Source organism: Callorhinchus milii, unplaced genomic scaffold (genome assembly GCF_018977255.1).
Source record: "Callorhinchus milii isolate IMCB2004 unplaced genomic scaffold, IMCB_Cmil_1.0 Scaffold8, whole genome shotgun sequence".
Classification (NCBI taxonomy): Eukaryota; Metazoa; Chordata; class Chondrichthyes; order Chimaeriformes; family Callorhinchidae; genus Callorhinchus; species Callorhinchus milii.
In genome coordinates, this window is record NW_024704749.1 from 20,730,369 (window position 1) to 20,758,164 (window position 27,796).

Sequence of the window (27,796 nt, forward strand, 5' to 3'; positions counted from 1 at the left end):
TGTGTGGGGGGGGGGCTGTGTGTGTGTGTGGAGCTGTGTGTGTGTGGGGGGGGGGCTGTGTGTGTGGGGGGGGCTGTGGTGTGGGGGGGGGCTGTGTGTGTGGGAGGGGGCTGTATGTGTGGGGGGGGGCTGTGTGTATGTGGGGGGGCTGTGTGTGGGGGGGGGCTGTGTGTGGGGGGGGCTGTTGTGTGTGTGGGGGGGGGCTGTGTGGGGGGGGGCTGTGTGTGTGGGGGGGCTGTGTGTGTGTGGGGGGGGCTGTGTGTGTGTGGGGGGGGCTGTGTGTGTGTGGGGGGGCTGTGTGTGTGGGGGGGGGCTGTGTGTGTGGGGGGGGCTGTGTGGGGGGGGGCTGTGTGTGTGGGGGGGGGCTGTGTGTGTGGGGGGGCTGTGTGTGTGGGGGGGGGGCTGTGTGTGGGGGGGGGCTGTGTGTGTGGGGGGGGCTGTGGGGGGGGCTGTGTGTGTGGGGGGGGGGGCTGTGGGGGGTGTGTGGGGGGGGGCTGTGTGTGTGGGGGGGCTGTGTGTGGGGGGGGGCTGGTGTGTGTGGGGGGGGGGCTGTGTGTGTGGGGGGGGCTGTGTGTGTGGGGGGGGCTGTGTGGGGGTGGTGTGTGGGGGGGGCTGGTGTGTGGGGGGGCTGTGTGTGTGGGGGGGCTGTGTGTGGGGGGGGGGGGTGTGTGTGTGGGGGGGCTGTGTGTGTGGGGGGGGGCTGTGTGTGTGGGGGGGGCTGTGTGTGTGGGGGGGGCTGTGTGTGTGGGGGGGGCTGTGTGTGTGTGGGGGGGGGGGCTGTGTGTGTGGGGGGGGCTGTGTGTGTGGGGGGGGCTGTGTGTGTGGGGGGGGCTGTGTGTGTGGGGGGGCTGTGTGTGGTGTGGGGGGGGCTGTGTGTGGCTGTGTGTGGGGGGGGCTGTGTGTGTGGGGGGGGGCTGTGTGTGTGGGGGGGGCTGTGTGTGTGGGGGGGGGGCTGTGTGTGGTGGGGGGCTGTGTGTGTGTGGGGGGGCTGTGTGTGGTGGGGGGGGGCTGTGTGTGTGTGGGTGGGGGGGCTGTGTGTGGGGGGGGGCTGTGTGTGTGGGGGGGGCTGTGTGTGTGGGGGGCTGTGTGGTGTGTGTGGGGGGGGGCTGTGTGTGTGGGGGGGGTGTGTGGGGGCTGTGTGTGGGGGGGGGGCTGTGTGTGCTGTGTGTGGGGGGGGGGCTGTGTGGGGGGGGCTGTGGTGTGGGCTGTGGTGTGGGGGGGCTGTGTGTGTGTGGGGGGGGCTGTGTGTGTGGGGGGGGCTGTGTGTGTGTGTGTGGGGGGGGGGGGCTGTGTGTGGGGGGCTGTGTGTGTGTGGGGGGCTGTGTGTGTGGGGGGGGCTGGTGTGTGGGGGGGGCTGTGTGTGTGTGTGTGGGGGGGGCTGTGTGGGGGGGCTGTGTGTGGGGGGGGCTGTGGTGTGGGGGGGGGCTGGTGTTGTGTGTGTGTGGGGGGGGGGCTGTGTGTGTGGGGGGGCTGTGTGTGTTGGGGGGGGCTGGTGTGTGTGGGGGGGGCTGTGAGTGTAGGGGTGGGGCTGTGTGTGGGGGTGGGGCTGTGTGTGGGGGGGGGCTGTGTGTGTGGGGGGGGGTGTGTGTGGGGGGGGCTGTGTGTGTGTGTGTGTGTGGGGGGGCTGTGTGTGGGGGGGGGGCTGTGTGTGTGTGTGTGTGTGTGGGGGGGGCTGTGTGTGTGGGGGGGGCTGTGTGTGTGGGGGGGGGGGTTGCCAGCTCACCAACCGTTTGTCAGCCGGATGACACTGCGCAGGCGCGGCGCCCTCAGCCCCGCCGGGCGGCCCGGGCTCCCATGATGCCGCGCGGCGGAACGGTAACGGTCGCGGTTTGAAGCCGAGGCGGCGCCAACCGTCACATACACAGACAGCGCGCGAGACACTCACAGAACCCCTCCCCCCCCCCTCACCTCCACACCCCCCCCCCCCCCAACCATGGCCTAGAGAAGCGCGGGAGGGGGGAAAAGACGGGAGAGAAGGGAAAAAGAAAGCCAGAGCCTGAGGCGGCTCGTTAAAAAAAATGGACTCCGTCGTCGGCGAGGACCCGACGCTGCCTGTGGACTTCAACGGCAGGTGAGGGGCCGGGGAGCGGGACGGAGAGCGGCCGAGCCGCCCCGGGGGGTGTTTGAGGGAGAGAGAGAGAGAGAGGGAGAGGGGCCCCGACTGCTGCCGTGTAAATAAGTTGTTCCCTGTTTGCTTCACTCCCCCCCCTCCTCTCCCCGGGCCAGTCCCCGGCTGCCTGGCCTGGCATGGCCTGGCCTGGGTGTCGGGTGACGCTGGAAGGCAGGCAACAGCAGCCGGTGTCTCCGGGCTGTGACGTTCATGTCTCGGTGGAGAGAGCGGGGGAGGGGGGAGGGAGTGGGAGGGAGAGAGAGAGGCAGGGAAATGGGAGGGGGGGGAAGGAGGAGGAGTAGGAGGGGAAGAGGTCTACTTGACCTCCTGTTGTTTATCTCCTGTATCACCCCCCACACCACCACCCCCCACACACACCCACACCCCCCCCCCCCCCCACACCACCACCCCCCACACCCCCCACCAGCAGTTCCCCAAGTTTCGGTCTTGCCATGAAGAGTCCGCCTTCCCACCCAAAATAAGCCCTTGTTTTGTTCGTGTGTGCGTTTTGATCCTTTACCAGAAGTTGTAGTAATGAGGATGATGATCACCATCATCATAATAATAATAATAATAATCTTGACTCGGAGCTTGAACCCACAACCTTTCTGACAGACGGGAGTGTCGCCCACCATACCCGTGTTTTGTAAACAAAGCTGAGATGCTTTGAGAGCACGACATGTGTGTCTTCTCGAGCCAAGTCGCTTGTAGGCAATGGATGGGAGTTTACCGGGTCCTGACCCAACTGTGCAGCGCCTTGGGACGTCCTCCTGACGTGAAAGGCGCTTTATAAATGGAATCTTGTTGTTGTTGTCGGTGTTCACAAAAGATCTTTGCCCGAATTGCTCTTCGGCCTCATCGCTCACCGCAATGGCAATATTGTTCAGTGTGTGTACTGGGGAATGCGTAAATGCAGTTTTGATTATTGGGGAGAAGTCTTGCATTATTGGGGCCATTTTCCCACGCTTGTATTTGTGTGTGATTGTTTGAAGAGAGTCAATGGAAATGTACACAGTGTTGTTATTAAGATACAGTTGTATATAATGATGCGGGAAAGGGATCTTTAAGCTCCTCCTCGGTTTCTCTTCATGCTGAATCCTGTATATTGTTATGTTCTATCACCAATTTCCCTATAAACTTGTTCTAAACTTTAAATTGCTTTGAGTAGAACGTGAATGCATTATTATTCCCAGTTAAATGTATTCGGTAACATCGGTTAACTGTGTAATTGATAGTGCAACAGAATAATTGATGTTGAAAAGCAACCTTCAGTCATCAATAACATATTACAGGTATCTTTAATTATACAGAACCATTCTGAGAAGGTGAAGGTAGTTTGAAGGCATCCAAAACATTGAGTTCCTTCCTTTCAGCTTCCACTGGTTATTACACACATTTTGGTTACAAGTATATGAATCTATTGCAATTAAAATCTGCTAGGGATTTTAAATTATGAAGTCCATTGTTAAAACTGGATCACAGTTGTTGAAATGTATGAATTGCAATTCCTTGTGTCCAAAGACAGTCCTTTGAATCTTTGAGGTCAAAACCCTGCGCAGGAAAATGTGAATAGGCATCAAATTTATTTAGAGTAATTGAAGTAATGAATGCTGCACTACAGTATATTGTACTTCACCTGACCGTAAATCATTTCATCAAGTCTATTGTAATTTACTTACAATTTGCCTGTAGCTTTTTTAAGTTTTCAAAATTAAACTTGCCCCTGTTCAAATTTACATTAATACAATATGAATGGCAATAAATTTCAGTGAAACTCTTGGACGTTTATAATGGAATTAGAGATCCACCATCAAAGTTTGTTGTAGGATAAAGTTACTATATGTCCTTTATATTATGTTAGAAAAAGTTGATCAACTGGAGAAAGGAATTTAATGATAGGGTACTGCAATCCATAAGACAAAGGAAAGGAGTAGGCCATTTGGCCCCTCAAGCCTGCCCCACCATTTAATAAATCATGACTGATCTTCTAACCTAATTCCACTTACCCGCCCTATCCCCATATCCCTTAATCCCTCTATCATTTAGAAATCTATCAACCTCAGTCTTGAATATGTTCAAGGACTGAGCATCCACAGCCTTCTGGGTGTATAGAAATCCACAAGTTCACTAACCTCTGAGTGAAGAAATGTTTCCTCAACTCATTTTGAAAAGGCTGACCCTTAATCTTGAGACTATGACCCCTAGTTTTAGATTCTCCAACCAGGGGAATCATTCTCACGGCATCTACCCCGTGAAGACCCTTAAGAATCTTATAGGTTTCTATAAGATCACCCCTAATTCTTCTATATTCTAGAGAATATAGGCCTAGTTTACTCAACCTATCCTCATTGGTCAACCCCCTCATCCCATGAACCAACCTAGTGAATCTAGGCTGTATCCCCTCACACACCTAATAATAATCCCTCCAAAAACAAATCAATAATAATAATAATCCACAACTATTTGTGGGACATTGCTGTGCGCAATTGACTGCCGCGTTCGCCCACAAATATACAGTCAATTCACTTTACAGTGTGTTCTGTGAAGCGCTTTGGGACGTCCTCCCGACGTGGAAAGCGCTATATCAAATGCAAGGATTATTTATTTATTATTAAGGCAAGTATGTCCTTTCTTAAATAAGGAGACCAAAACTGCATACAATATTCTAGGTGCAGTCTCACCAAGGCCTTTTGTGACTGGTGCACAAGGACATCCAAATCCCTCTGAACACTAACACTACCTAGTTTCTCCCCCTTTAGAAAATAATCCGCTTTTCTATTTTTACTACCTAGGTGAATAACTTCATACTTCCCCATGTTATACTCCTTATGCCACCTTCCTGCCTACTCATCTAGCTTGTCTGTTTCCCTTTGCATTCTTCTTGTGTCATCCTCACAGCTCACTCTCCCACCTAGCTTCGTATCGTCTGCTAATTTAGATATGTTAAGTTCTATTTCCTCATCATTGATATAGACTGTAAATAATTGAGGCCCAAGCACTGATCCTTGTGGCACTCCACTAGTCATATCCGGCCAATTAGCATTAATCCTGATAAGACAGACCTGATAAAGAAAATCTTTACAATGCACAAACAACATTCAGGATGCAAATAATTACAGTCCCTTAGATACCTGATTTTTAACTATCCTTGAATTTGGATTCCTTCCTATGATTTGAATTTCTTGAAACTCTCATAGAATCATCTTTTGTTAGTTTGGTTCAGTTGGTAGAAATGCATGGCATTGAAGTGCCATGCTTCATATGGTCCTGTCTGTCTGTTGACAGGGTTTGAAAAGTTTTTCCTGGAGTCATTGCCAACATTTCTCCTGATTAATTTATCATTGGCTTCATGGCTTGTTGTGGGATCTTGCTGTGCACAAACTGGCTTCTGTGTTTATCTCAAAAAAAAGTCACTAATCACTAAAAAGCTTTGAGATGTTACAGATGCTGTATCCATCGCAAATATAATTACATTTAACCTCTCTGGATATTTTAGATATCTGAATTATGGTTCATTTGGTGATACTGTAGGCTGTGTAGGATTTATTTCCCTTTAAAACTCTAGTTTTCTGTGTTCCAGCTCCAATATTTCCAGACTGCAAGATCTTACTGTTAGCGGAGACCACATTCCCATCAGTGACCATGTCCTCGGTAGGTATATTGTTGGATTCACTTACCTGATCACATTTCTTGTCCTGTATGTATAAATCTTGCAGTTTCCCATCTCCATATTTATCAAGGGGGCCAAAGTAATGAGTTCCAGTATTTGGGAATAATGTATGAAACGTAATGATTTTCTGCAAATAACCCAAGCCAAAGACACAAGTAAATAATGCTTCTGAAATGTTTCTTGCTGCTTGTAGCAGGCCCCAGCGCCTGATGCCAGGTTTCCATGACAAGTACTTAGTTAACTAATTAATGCAACAGACTCGCTTGTGTTTGTCACTTTATAGGAGTGTGAAATACTTTTTCTGGTCTAACATATGAATCCAGTCAGCACTGAACAGCAAGCAGTTCTGTGCACTGCTGTTTGGAGACGGTTGTTTGTTGGTGGTTCTCTGTTTATCGATTCGCTAATGTAGGAAATGTTCAGCCTGGCTAAGTTTTTTTTACAAAAAATCCCTGTTTATAATTTTAAACCAATTTCAAAAAATTGCAGAAGTTATCTCTCCTTGAACAACTGAAATCCAGTTTTTAGCGATGAGTAAAGTAATGTCTTGAATTGACTTTCTGTGCAAACTTAATGGAAAACGGGGCGGAAAGCGTACCTGAGAATGAAGGTCTGTGGAGTGAGCTGTTTGTAGCAAACGTGACTATACTTTCTGTCTTCAGTTTGTCATCGTGTCTCTTTCTGCCTGTCTCTCCCTCAATCCCTATCTCTGTCCCCCTCTCTATCCCGTTGCCATTTCCCTGTGGATTTGTTCTCTCCCTGTGGCACTCTTGTGTCTGTGTGCTCCTAATGCAATAGGAGTTTTTAAATTAAAACTGCAATGGTACATCTGTACCCTGTTTGAAAAAATGAAACGTTACAAATTGCACTGTGTTGCTATGAGGATACGATCCAAGTTGGGGAAGAGGAGAATTTATTGCAATTTACTTTGGTGAAGGCGACCTGTGTTGAAAAGGCATTCAAGTAATTTAAGGAATTGAACTTATAATTTATTTGTAAATTTTTGCATGGAATTTTGTTCCCCTTAGCCTTTCGTGCATTTGTTGGATCGTTGTTTTGGAGTTTCAATAATTCGACTTGGTTGCAAGCTGTCATGTCACTAAGGCGCCGTCATGAATTTGATCAGCTTGCTTTTGTAGGCCAAGCTGGCCCCAAGCCATCAACATTAGACTCTACTAAGTGAAGTGCTAAAATAAAACATTGATCATTGTAAACTGGTGTAACTTGTTGTAACTGGAAGGCTGTGGTAGTCTGTCTAGTATTTGTGCTGACAGGAGTATTCGTGCGGGCTTCTTGTTTCAACCTTCATTATGGCAGCCTCACTCAAACACAACTTTCCTTTAATTTCCAGGGTTGCCGAATATTGCGGCTGGGAAAATGTCTCCTCTCCGAGCCAGGACAATGAAAGATTTCGAAACCGTAAGTTGCAAATTTTCCAGAACAGTTAATCGTAGGCAGTGCTTTGAAAATTGTTAGCCGGCATTAATTTCAATAATTGCCCTCCGAAGCTATTTGCAAACAGATTTACTAGCCAACACTTGTATTTTAAATTGTTGAGTATCGATCTTTTTGACAACATGCTGTTGATGTATAACAAAACTTATGCTGTTGTGTGGTAGTTTGGGACAAAAGTGACCAATTGAATGAAATCAATCCAAAGCGTTGTTCGAGAAACGCTCATCAGTGTTTACTGTACTGATTCAGAGCTTGTGGTACTTTTCTGTAGGTTGAGGGGAAAATGCTTTTCCATTTTCTGAAATAGTGCACAGTGAGTGCATTATATACCGTATTGTGTTTCAAGCAAGAATCTATTTATATGAAGCGAAGAATGATACTGATATGATGTTAGATGACTGCAACATCCATGAGGATGTGAAGGACCTAATACTGCTGAAACTTCGTTCTCTGTCTTTGTGTGTTGTGCCGTCTGAATCCTCTTGGTTTGAAAGTGCACCCAAGATATCCCCCTGACATTTAAAAACATTGGCAGAATTTTGTACAACTCACAGTACATTTAGCAGTTTGGAATGATGTGCCATATATTTTGTGTAGCTCCTATTATTTTGTAATTATAATTCTGCTATTCTATGCAGTTTTTTTTGTTGCTGCCTTTAATTGCCACTCATTTTCTCCTGGGATATAAATGCTTGTTCTATTGGCAGGCAGCGTCCACAAAGCAAACTTCTGTTGTATTTAGCAGAGTGGTTTATGCCTTTCCTAATAAAATCTAGAGGCTTCATGGGCATCAAGCTAAAGAGGCTTTGAGGAAAAGAAAGCCTTGAAAGATGAGAATAAGCTGGTCTCATGCCAGCCAGCAGTGGTGCCACATGGTTGCTAAGCAGGTTCAAACCATTCTTTGCTAATGAAAAATTGTGGCGTTTTAAAATATAGTTTAGTTATTCAATCCTGTTAACTTCTTATGGAGACGGTTAAACTTTGGATTCAAAGGGTATCACGCTGATGGTCTTTTGTAAATGTATGGAAAACCACAATCTTGTGAATAATGGCCGTTTTTGGCTCAAGGCAAAAAGACTCAGAATTCACGATGTCCGATCTTTTATTCTGTGATAGTAAAATCCTAGAAAGGTTATGTTGTTCCTTTTCTCTTCAGCTGTACTTACCTGGCATAGTTTATTCATTCTATCACTCATTGCGCTACGATGTGACAGACTTTATTCTAACGGCAGCTATTTAACAACGATTTGGAATGCTTTGTGACAAGCAGTTATTAAGTCCGAGCCCATAAGATTTAAAATGGATTTAGGTAAACTTGGAAGAGGGACAATGTAAAAGGGTTCAGGGGAAGAGCAAGGAATAGGTTTTAGAAGAGTTGGCTCCAGTGGAGGAGATAGCAGTAGGATAGGCTTGGTGGGCTGAATGGCCTCTTACTGTCATATAGTTTCTCTAATTTACACTTGGGACTTAGAAACGGTAGAAATGCAATGTAAAAATTAAATGGGAGCAATTTTTTTATTAACTTTGATTGCCTTTCGTTGAAGAAAAGGCTTATTTATCAGTAAAATTGTTAAAAATGATTTTAATAGCCCTAAGTGAAGTTATTCTTGTTCAGCTTTGTGCCTGAACCTGTGTATTTGCTATTTTTAGTTATTACAGGCAATAATCAGTTGTCCGTATCGTGTGATATAGCCTTAATGACTGGTTAATGCAGGAAGACCTGTTAATCGCTGAGATTCCTGTCTATTTAAAAAGAGTAGTTATTGATTAGTTTTATTTAGATCTGCTTCATCAGTTGAAAAAATGTTAGCAGTCGCAAGTTATTTTCTGTTTTGATTTTGTTTGTTTGATAACTAAAGGCATTAATTTTTTTTGAAACGATCTAATGCATTTTTTTCATGTTCAGTCTATCAATAACGTGAAAAAAATAGATTGTCAGTAAAATCTGCCTCTCAATAGCACCAATCAACCCCCGCAATATTCTGTAAAATTTGTCAAATTTCCCTGCAATATTTGGCAAATATTTTCGTAATTTTCTATTTGTCCTGCTAGTGACCCTAATTTTTCCAGCATCAATGCTGTGGCAATGCTGTTGAACGTTTGTGAAATTATTTTGAAAAGTTGAAGCTCATCTTTGATTGTACGAATGGATTGTAGATGGATTGGAAGATCCTTTTCACCTGCCACCATGTCTTATGAACACTGTTCTATCTCACAGCAAATCACTGACCTAAAGAAAGAGAATTTTAACCTCAAGCTTCGCATCTACTTCCTGGAGGAGCGAATGCAGCAAAAATTTGATGATGCCAGTGAGGATGTCTATAAGACGGTAAGGAGTAAACTCACAAAGAAACTTTAAAAAGTAGTTTATTATGATTAATGCACACAAACCGAAAAGCCTTAGGAATAAGGGCTCATCATTTCATGGATGGATGTCCGCCATTTGGCTCCTTTTGTGACTCAAAGTGAATTATATTTTTGTCTCTATTTTAAAATAATGTTTTTTTTGCTGCTACGAGAATGATTTTTAAGGTCTTTGAAATTAACCTTCACAGTACAACAAATTGTACTTTTCACCTGCTTGCACCAACCTTTCATAGTGAAGTTTTTTGGACAGCTTAGTTTTTGGAGCGTGTTAAAATAACATTGTTGATTAAATTGTCTTAATAATTGGCTGTATGGCACAATAAGTGGGTAAGAGAAGATAGATACTTTCACTTTTGGTTTCTCTCTAACTGTAACCTCTAACCTTAACCTCTGCCCACAACACACATAAACACACAGGTTCAGCAATAAGGTTACACTTTCTTTTTCCTTCTAAATAGTTTTCATGTCAAACATTTATGTCCTGATTGTGTGCATATGTGTGTGTTAATTTCTAATGGTGGGTTTTTGCAGAACATTGAGCTTAAAGTGGAATTGGAAAGCCTGAAGTATGAGCTGAAGGAGAAGCAGGAACTTCTTGTTAAAGCTTCGTAAGTAATAGTGGTGCTATGGTCAAACCGGTACACTTTAGAAGGTAGTGCATGGACTGTGTTGGTAAGCTCAATATTTCATAGAATTATATAGCACAGAAGGAGATCATCAGCCCATCGTGTCTGTTCCGGCTCTTTGAAAAAAGCTATCCAATTCAATCCCAGTCCCCCGCTCACTCCCCCATAGCCCTGTAAACTTGTCCTCCCCAAATAACTATCTACTTCTCTTAAAAGTTGTTATCGAATCAGCTTCCACCACTCTTTCAGTCAATGCATTCCAGTTCTGAACAATTTCTCCTGGCCTGTTTCTGTTTCTTTTAACAACTATTTTAAATTGGTATCCTTGCGTTACTGACCTACCTGCCAGTGGAAATAATTTCTCCTTGTTCACCCTATCGAATCCCCTCATAAATTTGAAAACTTCTATTAAGACTTTTCTTAACACTCTCTGCTCCAAGGAGAATAATCCTAGCTTATCTCGCCTCTCCTGATAACGGAAGTCCCTCATTCCTGGTACCATCCTGGTAAATCTCCTTTGCACCCTCCATAATGCCTTGTCATCCTTCCTAAGGATTTATGGGCATTTATATTCCTTTTTGATCATGCTTATGGTCACCTTCCCCCTCCCTCTCCTCCTGGCTCGGGGTCAGACTCCGTCACTGTTAAGCGCTCCGGGACACTACCCATCATGAAGGTATATAGATGCTGTTGTTGTAGGCAATGCTATGTTTATTTGCTCCTTAATTTTAAAATCAAAATAGCCATACATTTACTGAGCCATCTGGGTCAATAATAGATTCCCTTCCTATCAGTTAAACTGAATTATCAGTGTTTGGACTGGAAAACATGCTATTGAAATGGGAGCAACATAGTGTTGAATGTTGAAAACAAGAATGTTTTTTTAGTGAAAGACACCTGAAAGCAAAAATATCACATTATAACAGAAGATGAAGAGCTATTACTTTTAAAAGTTTGAGGCTTATGTAAGTATTTCAAAGTGTTACCTTTCAAAAGTGTTTATTTCATTCTGACACACTTACTGATTCTCATGTGGTGTTATGTCATTTCTTTGGCAGCTCATTTATTGACTGAAGCTCGATATAGTTTTTGCACTTATCTGTCATCGCTACATAGTCTGATCTGCCTCCTGTAGCGACAGATAAGGGTTTTTTATTTCCTGACTAAATACATTAATGGAACAATGATTTCATAAAGAACTTTATCTGATTTACTTATTCTCAGAACTTCATACAGGTCTCAATAAATAGTTTTGAAATTTGAGGCCCTGAACTGCATTTATGTGTAACACATTACTTAAACCAGCAATGTGTTTTGCTGTTTGTGTTGTCACACAAGACATGCGACTATATGTTGTAATGAGTTCAATTTTCATACCAGAGAGTAGTATGTCACCTTTTACCAAGGATATATGCCATTGTCAAATGATTTTTATGTAAAAGTTATCAGTAACGTTGGCAGGGAGCTTAAACAAAAATTTCCACAGATGTATTGGAAATAAATGGACTATTAATATCCTAATGCTAATTGGATACTACACTAACCCAGTTTAATGCTTGTTTATTCCTACCAAAAAACATTCTTTTTGCTATATATGTAGATATTTTTTCTCCCTCCCCTTCTAATTTTGCTTACTTACACTTGGACACATTTGCCCTCCAGTATTTTACCTGTGCGGTTTTCTTCTTGTATGAGCTTAGAAAGCTCATGCAGGAAGCCTTTTTGCCCATGTGAGGGGGAAGGTTCTGAGGTGAGTCCGATGCTGTGTAACCGTAGAATGAACACTGAGCACAAACCGCTACAGTTGGCATTGACATCTATATAGTAGGAAGGAGAAAAAACGCTGAGGTTTCCATTCCTGATTGCTGTCCGGTGATCTCTGGTAGAAAATGTGCACATGTGGATTCTGTTTGAGAACAGGTTTGAGCAATGTTTTAATGTTCCTGATGGCTAAATAGCCCCATGATGTCACCGATTTTCCAAGATTACAGGAATAGTTTGGATGAAGAAGACCCGTCCACCCATCTGATCTCATCCCTCCAGAATCCCTGCCCTACTATCCTCCCATCACAACATCCAGCTGCGTTTTTAAATGAGTCCCAGTGTCCTTGGCCTCAACCATTTTGCCTGGCAACATTGAACTCTCTCAGTTCCATGAATGGGTACATTTCAAAACAAAATGATGACTTTATTTGATTAGAATTACAGAACATATATTACTGGTTGACTTTGGTATTTTTATTCTGTTATTTACCAAAAATGTAGAAATTAAGATTGGCAAAGAGAAATGCTTCATTATAGGAATTGCGTGTTGTATCAGTAAACATGTATGCAAGGATCGAACTGGTTAGTGAGCAGTTTCGGCAATCTTCTGGTTTACATATTTAAACCCATAACAGTAGTGGTAACTCTCTGGTTTTCTTGCTGTTTGTATACCAGGAAGGCTGTGGAGAGTCTAGCTGGCAACAGTGATGTAGAAGTTCAGCGGGTTAAAGATCAGGCTCAGAAGGATGTGCAACAGGTGAAAGAGATCCTTGGTAACCAAATCCATCTCTTGGAGGAGGTGAGCATTTCTTAGTTTGGTTTAAATGAACCATTGATTAAACCCTTTCCCTTGCCCTTTTCAAGCGCTTTGCGTGAGAGGCGCTATATAAATGCAAGTTGTTGTTGTTTTCTGACAGCCTTTTACGTTTTGGATTTTTCTGTGTTATAACTTGCATCGTTTTATGTTGGGGTGGGAGTTTTTCCTCAAATAAAATGTACTATAAACCTGTATCTTACCCTTCTCTGCATCTAGGATGTCAAAACTACCCAGGCCGAGTTAGAAAAGATGGCTGCCATAGCAGAGCAGGAGAAACTTCGAAGCATAAGCCTTGAAAAGCAGATTCTGGCTACAAACAAGCAGAACCGTACAGGGTTGGCCTTATCCCCGGAGCAGATCAAAATCCTTCCAGAAAACCAGTCAGTTCCTTTTTGTTTATCAATATTTTAACTTGAACAATATCAAAACTTGTACAGTATTTGATTATATCGCATGCCTTTTCTTGTGTCGACACCATTTGTCTCGACATTTCGGTAAATTTCTGAGATTCACTAAATTCTTATGAGTTAACATTGGAAGCTTCTGCTGTAATGAAGTACGAGTAGAAGTTAGTTAGAATTTTTTAAAATGTTTATTTAATAATTTCTAGGCTGATTGAAGATCTGAATGAAGCCATTAAGGGCAAAGATGCTCTTATCGATCAGCTAATGAATGAAAAATCAAAACTACAAGGCAACCATACGCAACCCCTGGAAGAAAAGATTCAGGAACTTACTGAGGCGCTTCTCAAGAAAGCTGGTGAAACCGAAGTAAGTGGCCTTTTAATCCATTAATAATAATGATCCTTGCATTTGATATAGCACCTTATCGTATCTTCGAGATGTCTCAAAGCGCTTCACAGAATATACTGTAAAGTGTAGAGACTGCATATTTTGTGAGAAACGTTTAAAGCAGGACTTACTACCAAGGGAAGGGGTTAACAATATTTGCATGAAATTCACCTACTCCATGTTGCAGTTTTGTACGGTGACGTGGCTTCCTCATCCTGGTAAAAGTGGTCAGAGCCACTTTTGCCACAAGCTCAGTTCCTTATTGTTAGTTTATCATCTCGGGAGTCACTGGGATCATGGATTTTACTGAGAGTTGAAAAAACCCAGAAGATTAAATGCCTAAAATGGCAATTTTGCTCCACCTTGCAGTAAACATTATATTGGCAACGACCTGAACTGTGCAACATGGGTAAGAGCTGAGTAAGAAGCTGGAAGTTTTTTTTGTGTGAGATCACCTTACAAATGCACAGTTCCTACACTTCATCCTGTGAAGCGCTTTGAGACATCTTGACGACGTGATAAGATGCTCTACTAAACATGAGGGTTGTTATAATTAAATTACAGTTAATTTTGCTTTGTAGGAAAAGTTAAGTAAATCTAGAGAACCCCACTGTAACATTCAGAAACCTCTATGAAGAGGAATCAGAATAGCAGAAATCTGACATCTTTAATTCCCTCCACTAACAGGCCCTTCGAGGGGAGCTTGGAAATGAAAGAAATCGTTTTGAGAGCGATATGAAGGTAATCCTTTAATCAAAAGCAAAGTATTATGGAGTGAAAGTTCTTTAACATGCAGTTAGGATATTATAACCAGAATTATCCATAATATAGTTGCATGTAAAAGGCCTTCCTGCTTGAATTGTAATACAAATTCTGTACGAACATGGAGAACAATGGTTGCTTTTGGAATTAAATTTGTTGCATCATTCTTAAGATAAATGCTTTGTTTCAGCAAATACTGATGTCATCTCAAGATCTTGTTCTACTTTCCATTATCTTTCACTTGATTTATTTTGGAACATTCTTGAGCTTGGTAACGCATTTATCAGGAAAGGCCATTCAGTGTTTTAAATGTATATACCGATGGCTCAGCATTTTTCAGAAATCGCGTCAGATAAGAACTCAATCCCAGTTCCTTTGTGCATTTAATTTGGCAGCCCCTATTGCTTGGTACTGGATGTGCAGAAGTCCTGTGTTTCAGTGATTGTTCGGTGCCTGGTTCTACGTGGTTCTCGGTCTGATTGATGGAATATGGTTGAATGGAACACGTACAGCTGTGCAGAGCTGCAAAATAGTTGCTTTTTCCTTTTGTTAAACAATCTACTTTACAGAATGAAACTAAAAGCTGTTCTAAATCGTTTGTCACTGCAAGACGCACAACCTGGCCATTTAAAAACCCTTTGTTACTGGGGCAGCAGCATCTCTACAAATAAGTTCTCTCGACTTTGTTATTGTTTGGTGACACATAATGAAGTCTCTCCATCATGAGCTGTGATTTCCTTTTTCCATTGGTCCTGCTGATTTCTCTTCTGTTGTACCAAGTTATTAAAGTGAAAAACTATGCTTCTATTTAAGGTCACTCCCTAAGTTAGTTTGAGAAAACAGACTTAACGTTTATAAAATTCTCAAGTGTAAATTTATGACATCTCCACTGTAAATTGTTTTTTGTTGCAATCAAAGTAGGAAATATATTTTCCTGCGATGTATCAGCTTTTCTGCTTTTCTTTTCTTCTCGTATTTGTTGACAATTTGTGAATTTCTACTGTAAACGTCTTCAAGCGGCTGATTTGGGGGAACTCTAGCTTTGTGGTTTGCTCCTCCCTACCTCTGTGATCCATTGACAGCAGATCAACATCTCCGCACGGCGGGAACTGGCCTGCTCCATGTCCCCCAGCCTGCCCGCTCCACCATTGACAATTGGGTCTTCAGCTTCTCTGCACCCATTCTCTGGAACTCCATCCCGGAATCCCTCCAGCTCACCGGCTCCCTTGCCTCCTTCAAGGGTCATCTCGAAACCTTCCTCTTTGACCGTCCCTTTGGTCACCCACCCTCCACCCACCTTGATTCCAACCCCCAGCTCGAGTGCAAGCCTTTGATGATCCAATGCCTTGGGATGTCCTAATGTGAAAGGCTCTATATAAATGCAATTTGTTTTTATTGTTGTGTTTATTGTTGTCAACTATACTTTGAAACATTTTTCTTAGCATTTATAGGAATACTTTTGTTTACCAATCTTTTTGTATTTCAGGCCATGCCCAATTATGCTGATTAAATAGTTAATGAGTGTGCAAAATCTAGCTGTGAGGTATTGAGGGATTATAGTTATGCACCTGCTTTGCTACACCGTCGTTTCACTTGGTGTGCTAATCCCTGTTGCAAGGCTGTACCAATTGCCTTANTTTTTTACAGGGGAGACCAGAGAGAATAAATTTAAAAAAGCAAAATGATTTTCAGCTAGTAGAACATGTGGGAACACATGAGGACAGCTAAGGAATAGGCTACGTAGGGGATAACATTAAAAAGGTGTTTTTCAAATTATTTGATCTGAGTTTCAAGATTTTTGGTGTTGGTGGTACACCCGAGTATGCTTGCCAAATGACTTTCTTGTTTAGCAAATCCTCAGTTAGTTGGAGGAACTTGTAAGGGAGGGTCCTTGTACCGTGGATGAGCGTTTAAAGATAAAGTGTTCTTTTGTGAAGGACTGCTGAAAATGAAACTACTGTAGTGTGGAGATCTGAAGGGGACATGAGTTCGTTTGAAAAATAGGAAGATGGAAAAGAGGAAATTTGCCAGCTTGGCAGCATTTGTGAGTTTCTACTCGAGAAAGTGACTCAAGTTGAAGTGAAACGTCTCATGGCATTTTAACCTAGTAAAGTGACGCTGTCTGAAAGCTGCAACATTAAACAAAAAAGGCACAAAACTGGACTTAATATCAGCAACAGTTGAAGCCCGTCTAGCAGAATATATTGCGGCAGTTCCCTGGCCACATTGGCTCAGATTGAGACAAAAATCAAGAAGTTTTATTGAAGATCTTTAAATCTCCATGAAAATTACTGGTTTGTTTTCATAGGTTGATGGATTCCTGAGGTCTGCATTTTTAAACCATTTGACTAAAGTTTAGCCACTTGAAGAAACTGTATTAAAGAAATGAATTCAGCTTACTCCATGTGCCATGTAAGCTGTAACTGAAGAATCTACCTTCAACAGGAAACTGGTGGTTTTTCTGCAGCAGCGTGCAGGCTTTTTAATGTCTTAGTTCTGCTATATTTGTCATTTCGAAAGTTCTGTGGAAAAAAAAAATCAGTAAGCCTTAACATCAGGTGACCTACCCAGATTTGAAATGATTAAATTGCTCTTTCTAAATATATTAATGATGTTGACAGAACTACAATGGAACCAGTGGGTTTAGGTTCAATGAGAGATTCATTAGAATTTGGGCTGTATTTTTATGGGATTGTGCTTTGATAAGAGCACGTCTGTAAAATCCTGTGTCTCCTTATAACACTTGAAGTGCGAGCTAATGGAGGTTTTGTACACCAGCTGCCAGTGAGTAAATCAGCTCTCCGTTTGTGGTTATCTGCGCTGAGGAAGAAGAAAAGACTTGATCTCGTCAAGCCAAGACAACAAGAAAACAAACATTACTCATTTGATGGTCATGTGCCTGCTGAGTCCTATCCTATCAAATGCCTTGCTGTCTGGCCTAATCGGAAGTTGAGAATGTGTCTTCAGTCAGGACGTGTGCCTTTACTGAACGGGACTGGATTGTCGCAAACTTGGTGCGTTTGAAACCGACGACATTTACCCGAGTTGGTATCAGCATTGTGTATGAATCACAGACGTGTTGCTTTACTGCTGGGAAGGTGCAGGCGATTGCCATAACAACGTCTGATGCAGTCGTCCGTCACTCTGCCTTTTATTTTATTTTGAGAATCTATCCGTGGAAGATCAGAAGGCCTGAACTGCTAGCTTCATATCAATTGAATTTAGGAATTTAAATTTCAAGACTTCCATTTCAAGAAGGGCACGGTCAGCTGTGCATTGTGTTTAATGAGCATTTCAGCGCTTGAAACCCTAATTTTCTGAAGATGAAGGATCTCTGTCGTGTCTGTGCCAGCAGGCTTCAAGGAAATCAGCGTCGCTGGATTTTCAGCATCGCTGGCAAAAGGAGGTTGCAAGTTGTTCTGTCTTTCGTGTTGGACCATATAGTCAATCGCGATGGTGAAGGAGAATTCTTGTGCAGTAAATGTGTCTTTATGTTGGAGAAGGTATTTAAATGCGATATCGTTATTGCGCATGTCCGGGCCCTTGCTGTTGAGAAGCTACAGAGCATTACGGCAGAGAAGGAGCAGCTAATTCAGTGCATTTCTCGTTTGTATTATCGATACAATAAGAAGCCTCCAGGTCCCCAATACCAGGAGCTGAGCTACACTCCGGAGGCTGCCAGTCTGCCTCGTGAGAATTACAGCAGGCTCCTGCAAGCCGAATTTTCCCTTTATGAATATGAACATAAAACACCAAGAAAAAACAGTAACGGGCGCTTCAGCTGCTCCAGCTGCCGACATGCACCCACTCGTGGGCACAGAATGAGAAAGTGCTTCAGTTATGACTTGTCACGTGTAACGGATTGTTTGTATGATTCGGTGTACTCGACCCCAAGATGGTCCACACGGGGTGGCAGGTCAGGATCTGCTCGTGTCCCTCCATTAAGCAGGCAATCACCCAGTATGTGTTTTGAGTTGATACAGAGGAGCAGCATGTTGGCAGAGAAGGAGAGCAGTGGACTCAGTCTGAAGCAATCCCTTTGTGCAGAGATCTCAGAGAGTCCATCACTGGCGTCATTAAATCTAAGCAGAATCGATTGGAAAATCGACGAAGAACCTGAGGAATTTCAGCTAACGTCGGAATCTGATTGTGCAGCGCTGGGTGGGTGCTGCCTCCAAATGAGGGAGTCTGTTGCTGAGGCAATTCAGCAAATAAGTCATTTTCAGTGCAAACCGGTGCCATTCCAGTCACACAGCAAGATCCCAATAGCTGTGTATTCTGCACGGAGACCAGCATCAGGATGCAGCAGTGCAAGGACCCCTGATCTTGAAGGAGCTAGGTCTGTGCAGAAACCCTTGGAAGACATGGAAGATGAATATATTCCCCTAAAAACTGAGGTAGTTAATCGCATTAATATTTAATCTGCTGCTTTGTGTAGAACATTTTTTTTCTTTTGGTCTGTCCCCCTTTTATACTTAAACCATCACAAGGTATTGTATTTAAAACCGACAAGGCATTGAATCTCGGAAGTGCTGTTACCTTTAAAATTCTACCGGAGAGCATTCAAGCATTGAAGTTGTGTGAAATATATTTAGCTTTTTTTTAAAATTAAAGAATATTTGCTTAGCAGAACTTCTCATATCTCTCTTTTCCCTCTTCCTCAGAACCTGGTTGAGAAACATAGGCAATTTGGGCAGCTGGAGATGGAAGCCAGGCAACTAAACTCTGATCTGGAGAGGGCCCAGACTTCTATCTGTGCACTGCAGGAAAAGCTAAAGGAAGCAGAGCAAGCCAACAAGGTACAAAATCCGTTTAAAGAGCAAATTATTGGAATAATATTCTTTAAAATGTCCCTTTTTTACCTGTAAAATACNTTTTTTCTATTAAACATCATTTTCTATTATTGTTTAATATGTTACTTAGTATATAAAGTCTTAATCAAAGGTGTTGCATCAAATTTGGTTTAGATCCTGCAGGAACATGTTGAGGAAAAGAAGAGCAGTCTGACAACTGAGAAGCAGAACAGTCTGAAACGAGATAAAACCATTCAAGGACTGACTCTGGCTCTGAAGGCCAAAGAGAAAGAGGTATGTATGTTAGCAGTGGTCATGACAGATAATTCCCTATGTCACAGTTATTTGTGAATTACTAATGTTGATGATTTAAATATTTCTCTCATTATTGAGACATAATTGTGGTGACAATGTGGCGGGCTTGAAACCAATCTATTCATGAATGTACAGTATTTGTAGAATCCTGTAGCTTAGTTGTTAGAGCACTTGAAAGCGAGAGAACCTGGGTTCGATTCCCGGGCAGGGCGAAACGTTAGGTAAATGATTGGCCGATCGCTTTTCTGGAATTATAATCCCTTCCAAAAAAATAATAATCATTTGGTCACTCAATTTACAGCTGTTTGTGGGACACTGCTGTGCAAAAAATGTCAGCCGCGTTTCACCCACAAAATATACAGTCAATTCACTTTAAAGTATATTCTGTGAAGCACTTTCAGTTGTCTTGAAGATATGATAAGGCACTATGTCAAATGCAAGGATTATTATTATTCATTGAATTGTTCCTTTAACACTAGGTCTTTTTATTTAAACAGATTGAAGAGCTTTGTCATGAAATTGAAGATCGGGACGATGCACTGGCAAAAGCCAGAGATTCGTTACATAAGGCTCAACTTCAGAAATTCCAGGTAAAAGCTAAGTTGTTAATCAGTTTTCTTTTTAGCAGAGGGCTGAGTGTTAGTTCTACACAAATTAATTAATTGTAATACTCATATACTCATATACTCCCATATACTCATGGGAAACAAAGTTAGGTTAAAGCATCAAAGACTTTCACATTGATACAAGAGCAAACTCAAATTTCACTTTGGGAGGTTAGGACTTGAATATGTAATAATAATCCTTGCATTTGATTCCGTGTCTTATCGCATCTTTGAAACGTCTCAAAGTGCTTCACAGAATATATGTAATAATGAATTGACTTTATATTTTGTGGTTGCAATATGGTAGCCATATGAAAATAAGGATGATGTGATCTTCTTTTGGTTCGCAGTTGCTGCATACTGCAGTAAAGGGTGTGTTGGAGGCGGGGGAGGAGAACCAACAGTTTAAATCTGCTTTCATAATGTTTGAAATGATCTTGAACTAGACTTGTGACTTTATTTCGTGACCAGGGAGCAGAGGAGTATCAAAGCCTTTTAACTGAGAAGGAAACAGAGTTGGCAGAGTTGCGCGTTGGGCACAATGGGAAAGCGATGGAGACACAGAAGTTACAGCGAGCATTAAACCGACAAGAGCAGGAACTGAACGACTTGAATCAAGCCAAGGGTCAGCTGGAGAGAGAGCTGGAAGATATGCATCTTCAGAAAAACAAGGGCGACAAGGCAGTCAATGTGAGTGCTATCAAGTATTTACTATCATAGGGAAGGGGATTTTTAGAGGAAATGTTTAATATTACCAGAAGAACACAACATAATAAGACTGTCAGAACATCTCTTTGAATCCAGCTGTATGTGGGTTGTACAAAAGAAAAGCTAAGTTAAATAATCGGTTATGGGCTGTGTTCTAGATAGCGCAGTTTACTTAGGAATGTACTGTGGAATGTCTTATCAGGAGTTAGCCAAATACATTTTCTGCTTTAAACACTTTTTTTAAAAAGACATGCAAGAAGATCAGTGAACCTGTTCCCTAACGTGCATTTATGACTTTCTTTAATCTGCAGTAACAATATTGTATATACTGCTGGGAAAACTCCCTTTTCTCTTTGAATGTATTACTTTCCTGTTTTTAATCTTCATTTGGCATATAAAATGGACGGAAACTGAAAGCAAAAGCTCTTCAGTCGTTACTTAGAATATGAATTTTGATTACATTTCAGGAAAATTACTCATTTGGAGCATTTTATGTGCAGAACTGTCCCATAAATATGTTAAGCTCACTGCGTGTTTTTTTTTCTCTCTCGCTTCCTTCAGGAACTTCGGAATCAACTAGAGAAATTGCGCGGTGAGCTGACAGCCAAGGAGCAGGCAATGGAACAACAGTATAAAACCCTGCTGAATGAGAGCAAACTGAAACTGCAGAGCCAGGAACTAGTCATCGAGCGCCTAACCGACAGCTTAAACAACAAAGATCAACTGCTCCAGGTGTGGGTCAGCAATGATGCTCCTCTAGGAAAATAGTCCGCTCATTGCACAACAATTTAATAATAATAATCATAATCATCCTTCTGTTATTGACGATGATAATAATAATTATAATCCTTGCATTTGATATAGTGGTTTATCACATCTTCGAGACGTCTCAAAATGCTTCACAGAATACACTGTAAAGTGAATTGACTATATTTTGTGGGCGAAATAATAATGATGATAATAAATAACAACAACTTGTGTTTACGTAGCGCCCTCATGCAGAATAGGGTCCCAGATCCCCTTTCACAGCAGTAAGATGTCTTAAAATGCTTCACAGGATCTACTATAAAAGCGGCAGTTCAATTTTAATTCATTTGAATAGTCAGCCTGCCAGTAGATGAGTGTCAGAATGGCTCAGTTGGTAACACTCTTGCCTCCGAGGCAGAAGGTTGTGGGTTCAAATCCCACCCCTAACCCTTCCTCCATGATGCGTTTTATATTGAATGCAAATGGCCCAATTTACAGTTTTCTCTGGAGAAATATAACACAAAGCAATCAGCCTAATTACAATTATAAAAAGATTTATTGCAATGAATTCCACTTCAAAAATAGCAAACGTTGTAAATAGAATGTCATGGCCAGCAGCAGTTAGACTCGATGACTATCTGCACTGGAGGTTGTTACATCCAGAATTATGAATAAGTGAAAAAATTGTACGATTGGTGTTTGCATTCATCTTAAATTGCAATTGACATGTAAATTAAATTTCCCTAAGCACACAGCCAAACCGTGCTGCCAGCTTTACTTTGTTCTTGTAGCTTTACTAAAGCTATCTCTCTCCCTGGTCCTTGTGCTTTAAAGGGTGAGGTGCAGAATACAAATATCTGACTTGTACCGTCTTGCATTGGGGCCATTAATTAGCAGGACAAAATTCTGAGTTTGGGCCCAGTAAATTATAATGCATAAGAATCAGCTACCAATATCATTACCATGTAGCCGTTTCCACAAGTGAGGCTGATTGGCAAGCCACAAGTGGACTATTAACAACCTCATTAGTGGAGCTCTTTATCATGTCTCACAGCAGATAATTAGTCGAAGATGCTTTGTTATAACTTACTGCATTTTATATATGACCCTAATTAGGTTTTTCTGACAATGTTTGATCTCTTGCACATTCGTTAGTTTTAAAAGCTTATTGAGTTCATGTGGAGTTGGTTTCTGGAACAGTTTCATACGCTGCGAGCTGGACACTGATTTTACTTGCGGGTTGTTATTAATTAGGAGTAAGTGATGTGTGATGGCGATTCCGGTTTTGTAGTCTACACTCCTTTTTACTTCTCACACGTCCCCTACCTCTCCCTCTCCTCCCCCTCATAAGGATTATATGGAGTTGGCAAAAGGAGCTCAGCTTGGAGGGGATCAGAGTCCCAGTGGAAAGGACGCCTTGCTGGCTAAATTGCGTGACCGACTAAAAGAGAAAGACAAAGCCCTTGAGGTACGCTCCTTATTAAACTAAATCTAAATATCAAAAGCTTTGATTAATATTGCATCTCCCAGTCTATTTGCTTTATGGTTTGATGTTTTGTTATTTAAAACGGCAGCTGCCGAAAATCTTGTTAGCAATATTATATTAGAGATTCTTGTGTTTTTTTTCCTCAAAAGTCGAGACCCTTCAATAAATGTCAGTGCAGTTTTATTCCGCAAGTGTGCAGTGTAGCATATTGTAACACATTCTGTACAATTTTCTGTTTGTCAAATTCCAAAGCGAGCCATTGATGAGAGATACGCGGCTATCGACGAAAAGGAGAATGAGATTCGGCAGCTGCGCTTAGCTTTGCGAGAAAAGGAGCACGATTTAGATCGCCTGAACAGTCTCTTTGCCAACAATGAGGAAACCATCAATGTAAGCACATTTCCTTGATGTGTTCTCAATTGTATGCTCTACAAGTATGTATATACATAAAGTTTGAGGTATTTTAAGGATATTCTCTTTCTGGACGTGTTTAGATTTGTGAGGAATGCATGAAATGGTTAACTGAAAATGCTTGAAAAATATTTGTGATGAGTTTAAGGGATTGAGAATTGTGGCTAACTTTAATTATTTGTATTAAATTAACATTGGCAAAATAATTTTAAGCGTAGGTTTTGGTTGTGCAGAAATACTATTAAGATCGACAAGATCCCTGAAATCTAATAACTGCTTTCCAAAGAGTGTGAGGCTATTTGCAAGTAAAATTAACATAGCGGTTGCTATTCACCCATCTTTTTACTTCAGAGTCTGGACGGTGTCATTAAAGAGAAAGACATGGAGTTGCAACATCTCACAAATACCTGCAAAAATTTACAAAGAGTGAAACAAGAGCTTGAGGAGAGCCGGGCGCGAGCACTTCGGGAGAAGGATGCCATTATTTCACAGCTGGAGAACTCCCTGAAAAGCAAGACCCAGAGTTTGGAGGTGATACGCCATTGTACTAAAGTAGATATCCTAAGTGGGTGGCAAAATACACATTTGCACTTCAGGGCACATTTTGCCCGTTTGCACCACACTGTTGTTCTTCTGATGGTACCCCAACTGATTAGTCTGCATTATGTTTATTAAAAAAAAATTTAGTCACTCAATCCACGACTGTTTGTGGGACACTGCCGTGCGCAATTGGCTGCCGTGTTTTGCCCACAAAATATACAGTCATTACACTTTACAGTATATTCTGCGAAGCGCTTTGAGATATCTCGAAGGTGTGATAAGGCGCTATACCCAATGCAAGGAGGATTATTATTAAAAGTTGTAAAACTAAAGCTTTCTTACCTCATCTGCCAGGAAATGACAGATACGCTGTTGAGCCAGGCTCAGAGCGACACCAAAGACTTGGCAGAGCAGTTGAGTCAGCGGTTGAAGGTGAAGGAGAAGATGCTGGAGGAAGCTTGGGTGGATCAGAAAGACCTGAGCTCCAAGCATGAGAGGGAAGTTGAGGACTTGCTGAATCTTATCAGCAACAAGGATAATCTGTTTAAGGTGGGAAACTATGTTAATTTAATTTATAGCATCATATTCCTTCTCCACCCCCAAAAAAATTAATTTGGTCACTCAATCCACGGCAGGGCGAAACGTTGGGCAAGTTTCCTTGCTCCACACGCCTCTGTTTACACAGCAATAAGTAGGAACCCGGTTGTTAGTTGATTGGCGGATTGCTTTGCCGGGGGTAATAATTCCTTTTAAAAAAAATAATAAATTGGTCACGCAATCCATGACTTTTTTGTGGGACACTGAAGTGAGCAATTGCTGTCGAATTTTTTCCCACAAAGTATACAGTGTTTATTCCGTGAAGTGATTTTGGACGTCTCCACGACATCTTAAGGCGCTACTTCAAATGCAGGAATTATATTAAACTTCTTTATACTGTTTTTGAGCAGCCCAGTAAACCTCTATAAAATAATTCTGTAGATCGACGGGCAAAGGAGAATACTTTCAGTTGGAGAGAAATTAATTATTTTTCTAAAAATTCCGATTTGGTTTAGGAGGCATCTGAACGTTATAATCGTAAATTGTCTGACCTCAATCGTGAGATACAGGAATTGGAGCGGCAGCTTGCTGATAAAGGGCGTGATCTCTTGAGTTTGGTGAAACACGATTCCATGCAAAACCAGGAGCAGATCCTGGAAATGGCTCAACTTAAAGCTGCTTTGGACGAAAAAGATAAGATTATCAACGTGAGTATTCCTATAGATCTCAACAACTATGAAATTGGTATTGCTACTCTTCACAACACTGTCAATCCTCCAGTTATCAATCCTGAAAAATTAGAAACTTTAATTAATTTGGGGGGGAACAACTCAAATGTGAAACAAATTAGTTTAGCCTTCATTCTTTTCCCCCCCCTTTGACTTTGAACAAGTTTGATGCTCCTGTTACTGTACCATTTGTGAATAGTTTGTCCTCTGCAGCCTAGTCATTTTCAGAAATGATAGATTCTTGAGGCTGATTTGATTTAAAAGCTCTCAATAGGATTTTCCTGATTTCTCTCCCCCCGCCCCCTATTTTCCAATACTAATTACAGCTTCTTATTCCAACAGAAACTGGTGGAGCATGGGCAAGAGAAGAATGAGTACTTTGCCCAGCTGAAGGATCAAGGAACTCTGAATCCTCCACATGTTCTTGAGTTAAAACAAACCATCAAAATACTGCAGGAACAACTGGAAGAGGGTAGGCAATGCGTGAGCAATACTGAGTGACTAAATTCTGTGTTCATATCTCACTCAAGATATCTAATATTTTAACATTTCGCCCACCAATACACAATCAGTCAACTTTCACTTCTGTGAAGCACTGTGAGACTTCTCAAAGGCACCATATCAAATGCAAGGATTATTATTGTATTGTCACCTTTGTCCCATAAAATCAAGTGCATGTGATCTCCGAATTAGAAAGTATGGATGACCTGGACTTTCTTACATAGAATTTGTATTGTGGGTGTGTTGTAAGTGCTAAATGGACCCATTGCATTTATAGGTACATTACAAATGTATTAAGGTTTAATCCTTGTCCTTATGACATTTGAAACCCATGGCGGATAAATTTCAGTTTGGATTGTTCGTGAAAGCAGTGCCGAATGTAATGCCCAGTTGGGGGTATACATGACACCTAGTGGATCCATTTCATAGTTCAGAGCTGTCAATGGAAACCTAGTACAAGCAGAATGGAAGCCCTATTGATAGACACTACAATGCTCTTTCTCCTGCCTTTTCCCCCTTCCCGTCTCCCTGCCCTAAGAGTTGGATAATTTGTACATTTCTTCTGCATTTCCAGCCAAATTAACTCAACACACTTCGGTGGAGGATGAGATTGTTGTCAAAACATCTCAAAGCAAGAAGGGTTTGATCTACCTCAAAAAAGAGCTCGCTAAAAATACAGAAGAACTAAACAACGCCTTGAAGAAAGAAAACGAGGCTAAGGTATGTGTGCGCACCGGTCGGTAAAAGATACGATCGATGGTTGAGTGCTTTTGAAATCAATTCCTCAAACATTTCCCTCTGATGAATGAAAACATAAGGGCTTTATTTTGCTAAACTTTATTTCCACAGATGGAGGTAGCTCGACTCCAGTCTGTTCTTGAGTGCCTGCACAAGCAGATTCAAGCACAGGCGGCAAGTATTGAATCGTTGTCTAACACCATGCAGGTCAAGGATGAAATCATAAAGGTAAGAATTTTTTATTTTTGGGGCCTTTTGCCATGTGGGTGCCTTTTGCTAAATAAAGAGTTATACTGAGTTGTAAAGTGCATAATTCAGTTTATTAGTGTTTTACAGATATATATCAAATGCAAGTATTATTGTTATTATTGCCAGGTTTCATGCGCATATTTCAGATTCCGGGACTGCAAATCCTAACGGAAACCACATACTGAGGGGAGTTATGGTACTTCCTTCAAGAAGTGAGATTGAATTGTGTTTGTTTCTTAAACTTGTTAAAAGCTCCTTTATTATCGCAGGAACTTCAAGCGAGACTGAACGCCTCATCCGAGGTGAGGGAAGTGGAGCATTTTACAAGTGAAGTGATTGTGCTGAAGGAGGGTATCCAGAGACCGGATCACCCTCCGAGGGAACGTACCATCATAGGGGGAGACAGCCAACAGGTCTGGGCAAGTTAATATTGATATTCATTTGTGTGTTCATTGTTTTTAATCTATTTTGGTTTAATACAGTTAGAAGGTGAACAGAAATGATCACCGTGTATCTTTCCTGCAGTATGCCACGACCACAGAAGATGAGCTGTCAGAAGACCAGTTGTACCAGGCACTAAAAGCAGAACAGCAGCTCTACTCCAGGCTCATCAAAGCAGTGAAGGAACCAGACAGGTGAACGATTTTTGTCGAAGCTAAACAAATGTTTGTGAACCCCTTTTTCTCAACACCAAAGTTTCTCTTCTGAAAGCTGTTCTGATCACGTCCCCCACCCCCCCCAACTTAGAGCAGTTCCACAGACTCTCACCCTCGGCCAAGTTGCTGTGAGCCTCGATCGTGCCAGGCTCTTCATCTGTGGGTTGCCTCAGAGCCAAGCTTGATCCTCTCCTTACCCAAAACTCGCCATTTTTATCTAGCCTGTATCTGTGAATTCCTTCTTGCTATCAAACCTCTTTGATGTCGTATGTGTTTCACATGATTGGTATCCCAGCTTGTGTTAGATACTCGGACAACGCTACGAATCGGTTATACCTTGTGTATTTTTTTCCCTCCACCCATATAATAAAGTCAGGTCTTTATTTTCTTTCTCTGGCACCGACTCTCATGAACCATGTC

General features: G+C 42.1%; 1 protein-coding gene across 3 annotated transcripts in view; it reads left to right on the plus strand.

The window, feature by feature from the left end:
- The first annotated feature begins 1,938 nt into the window (after positions 1-1,938).
- The window catches only part of cdk5rap2 (CDK5 regulatory subunit associated protein 2), a 57,342-nt gene continuing 31,484 nt past the window's right edge, over positions 1,939-27,796 (plus strand). The window contains exons 1-24 of one of the 3 annotated variants that reach the window (XM_042337570.1): positions 1,939-2,071; positions 5,691-5,761; positions 7,132-7,199; positions 9,454-9,564; positions 10,134-10,210; positions 12,668-12,791; positions 13,026-13,189; positions 13,420-13,579; positions 14,288-14,341; positions 19,027-19,161; positions 19,330-19,449; positions 19,968-20,060; positions 20,547-20,765; positions 21,345-21,515; positions 22,882-22,998; positions 23,269-23,406; positions 23,779-23,958; positions 24,322-24,516; positions 25,020-25,211; positions 25,575-25,704; positions 26,308-26,453; positions 26,583-26,699; positions 26,990-27,139; positions 27,246-27,355. In XM_042337570.1, the coding sequence (XP_042193504.1) occupies positions 2,019-2,071; positions 5,691-5,761; positions 7,132-7,199; positions 9,454-9,564; positions 10,134-10,210; positions 12,668-12,791; positions 13,026-13,189; positions 13,420-13,579; positions 14,288-14,341; positions 19,027-19,161; positions 19,330-19,449; positions 19,968-20,060; positions 20,547-20,765; positions 21,345-21,515; positions 22,882-22,998; positions 23,269-23,406; positions 23,779-23,958; positions 24,322-24,516; positions 25,020-25,211; positions 25,575-25,704; positions 26,308-26,453; positions 26,583-26,699; positions 26,990-27,139; positions 27,246-27,355 (3,095 nt within the window). In that variant the 5' untranslated portion in view covers positions 1,939-2,018. Of the gene's footprint in view, positions 2,072-5,690; positions 5,762-7,131; positions 7,200-9,453; positions 9,565-10,133; positions 10,211-12,667; positions 12,792-13,025; positions 13,190-13,419; positions 13,580-14,287; positions 14,342-17,039; positions 18,760-19,026; positions 19,162-19,329; positions 19,450-19,967; positions 20,061-20,546; positions 20,766-21,344; positions 21,516-22,881; positions 22,999-23,268; positions 23,407-23,778; positions 23,959-24,321; positions 24,517-25,019; positions 25,212-25,574; positions 25,705-26,307; positions 26,454-26,582; positions 26,700-26,989; positions 27,140-27,245; positions 27,356-27,796 lie in introns of those variants that run through there. The other 2 variants (XM_007902798.2, XM_007902801.2) reach the window with 2 other exon arrangements.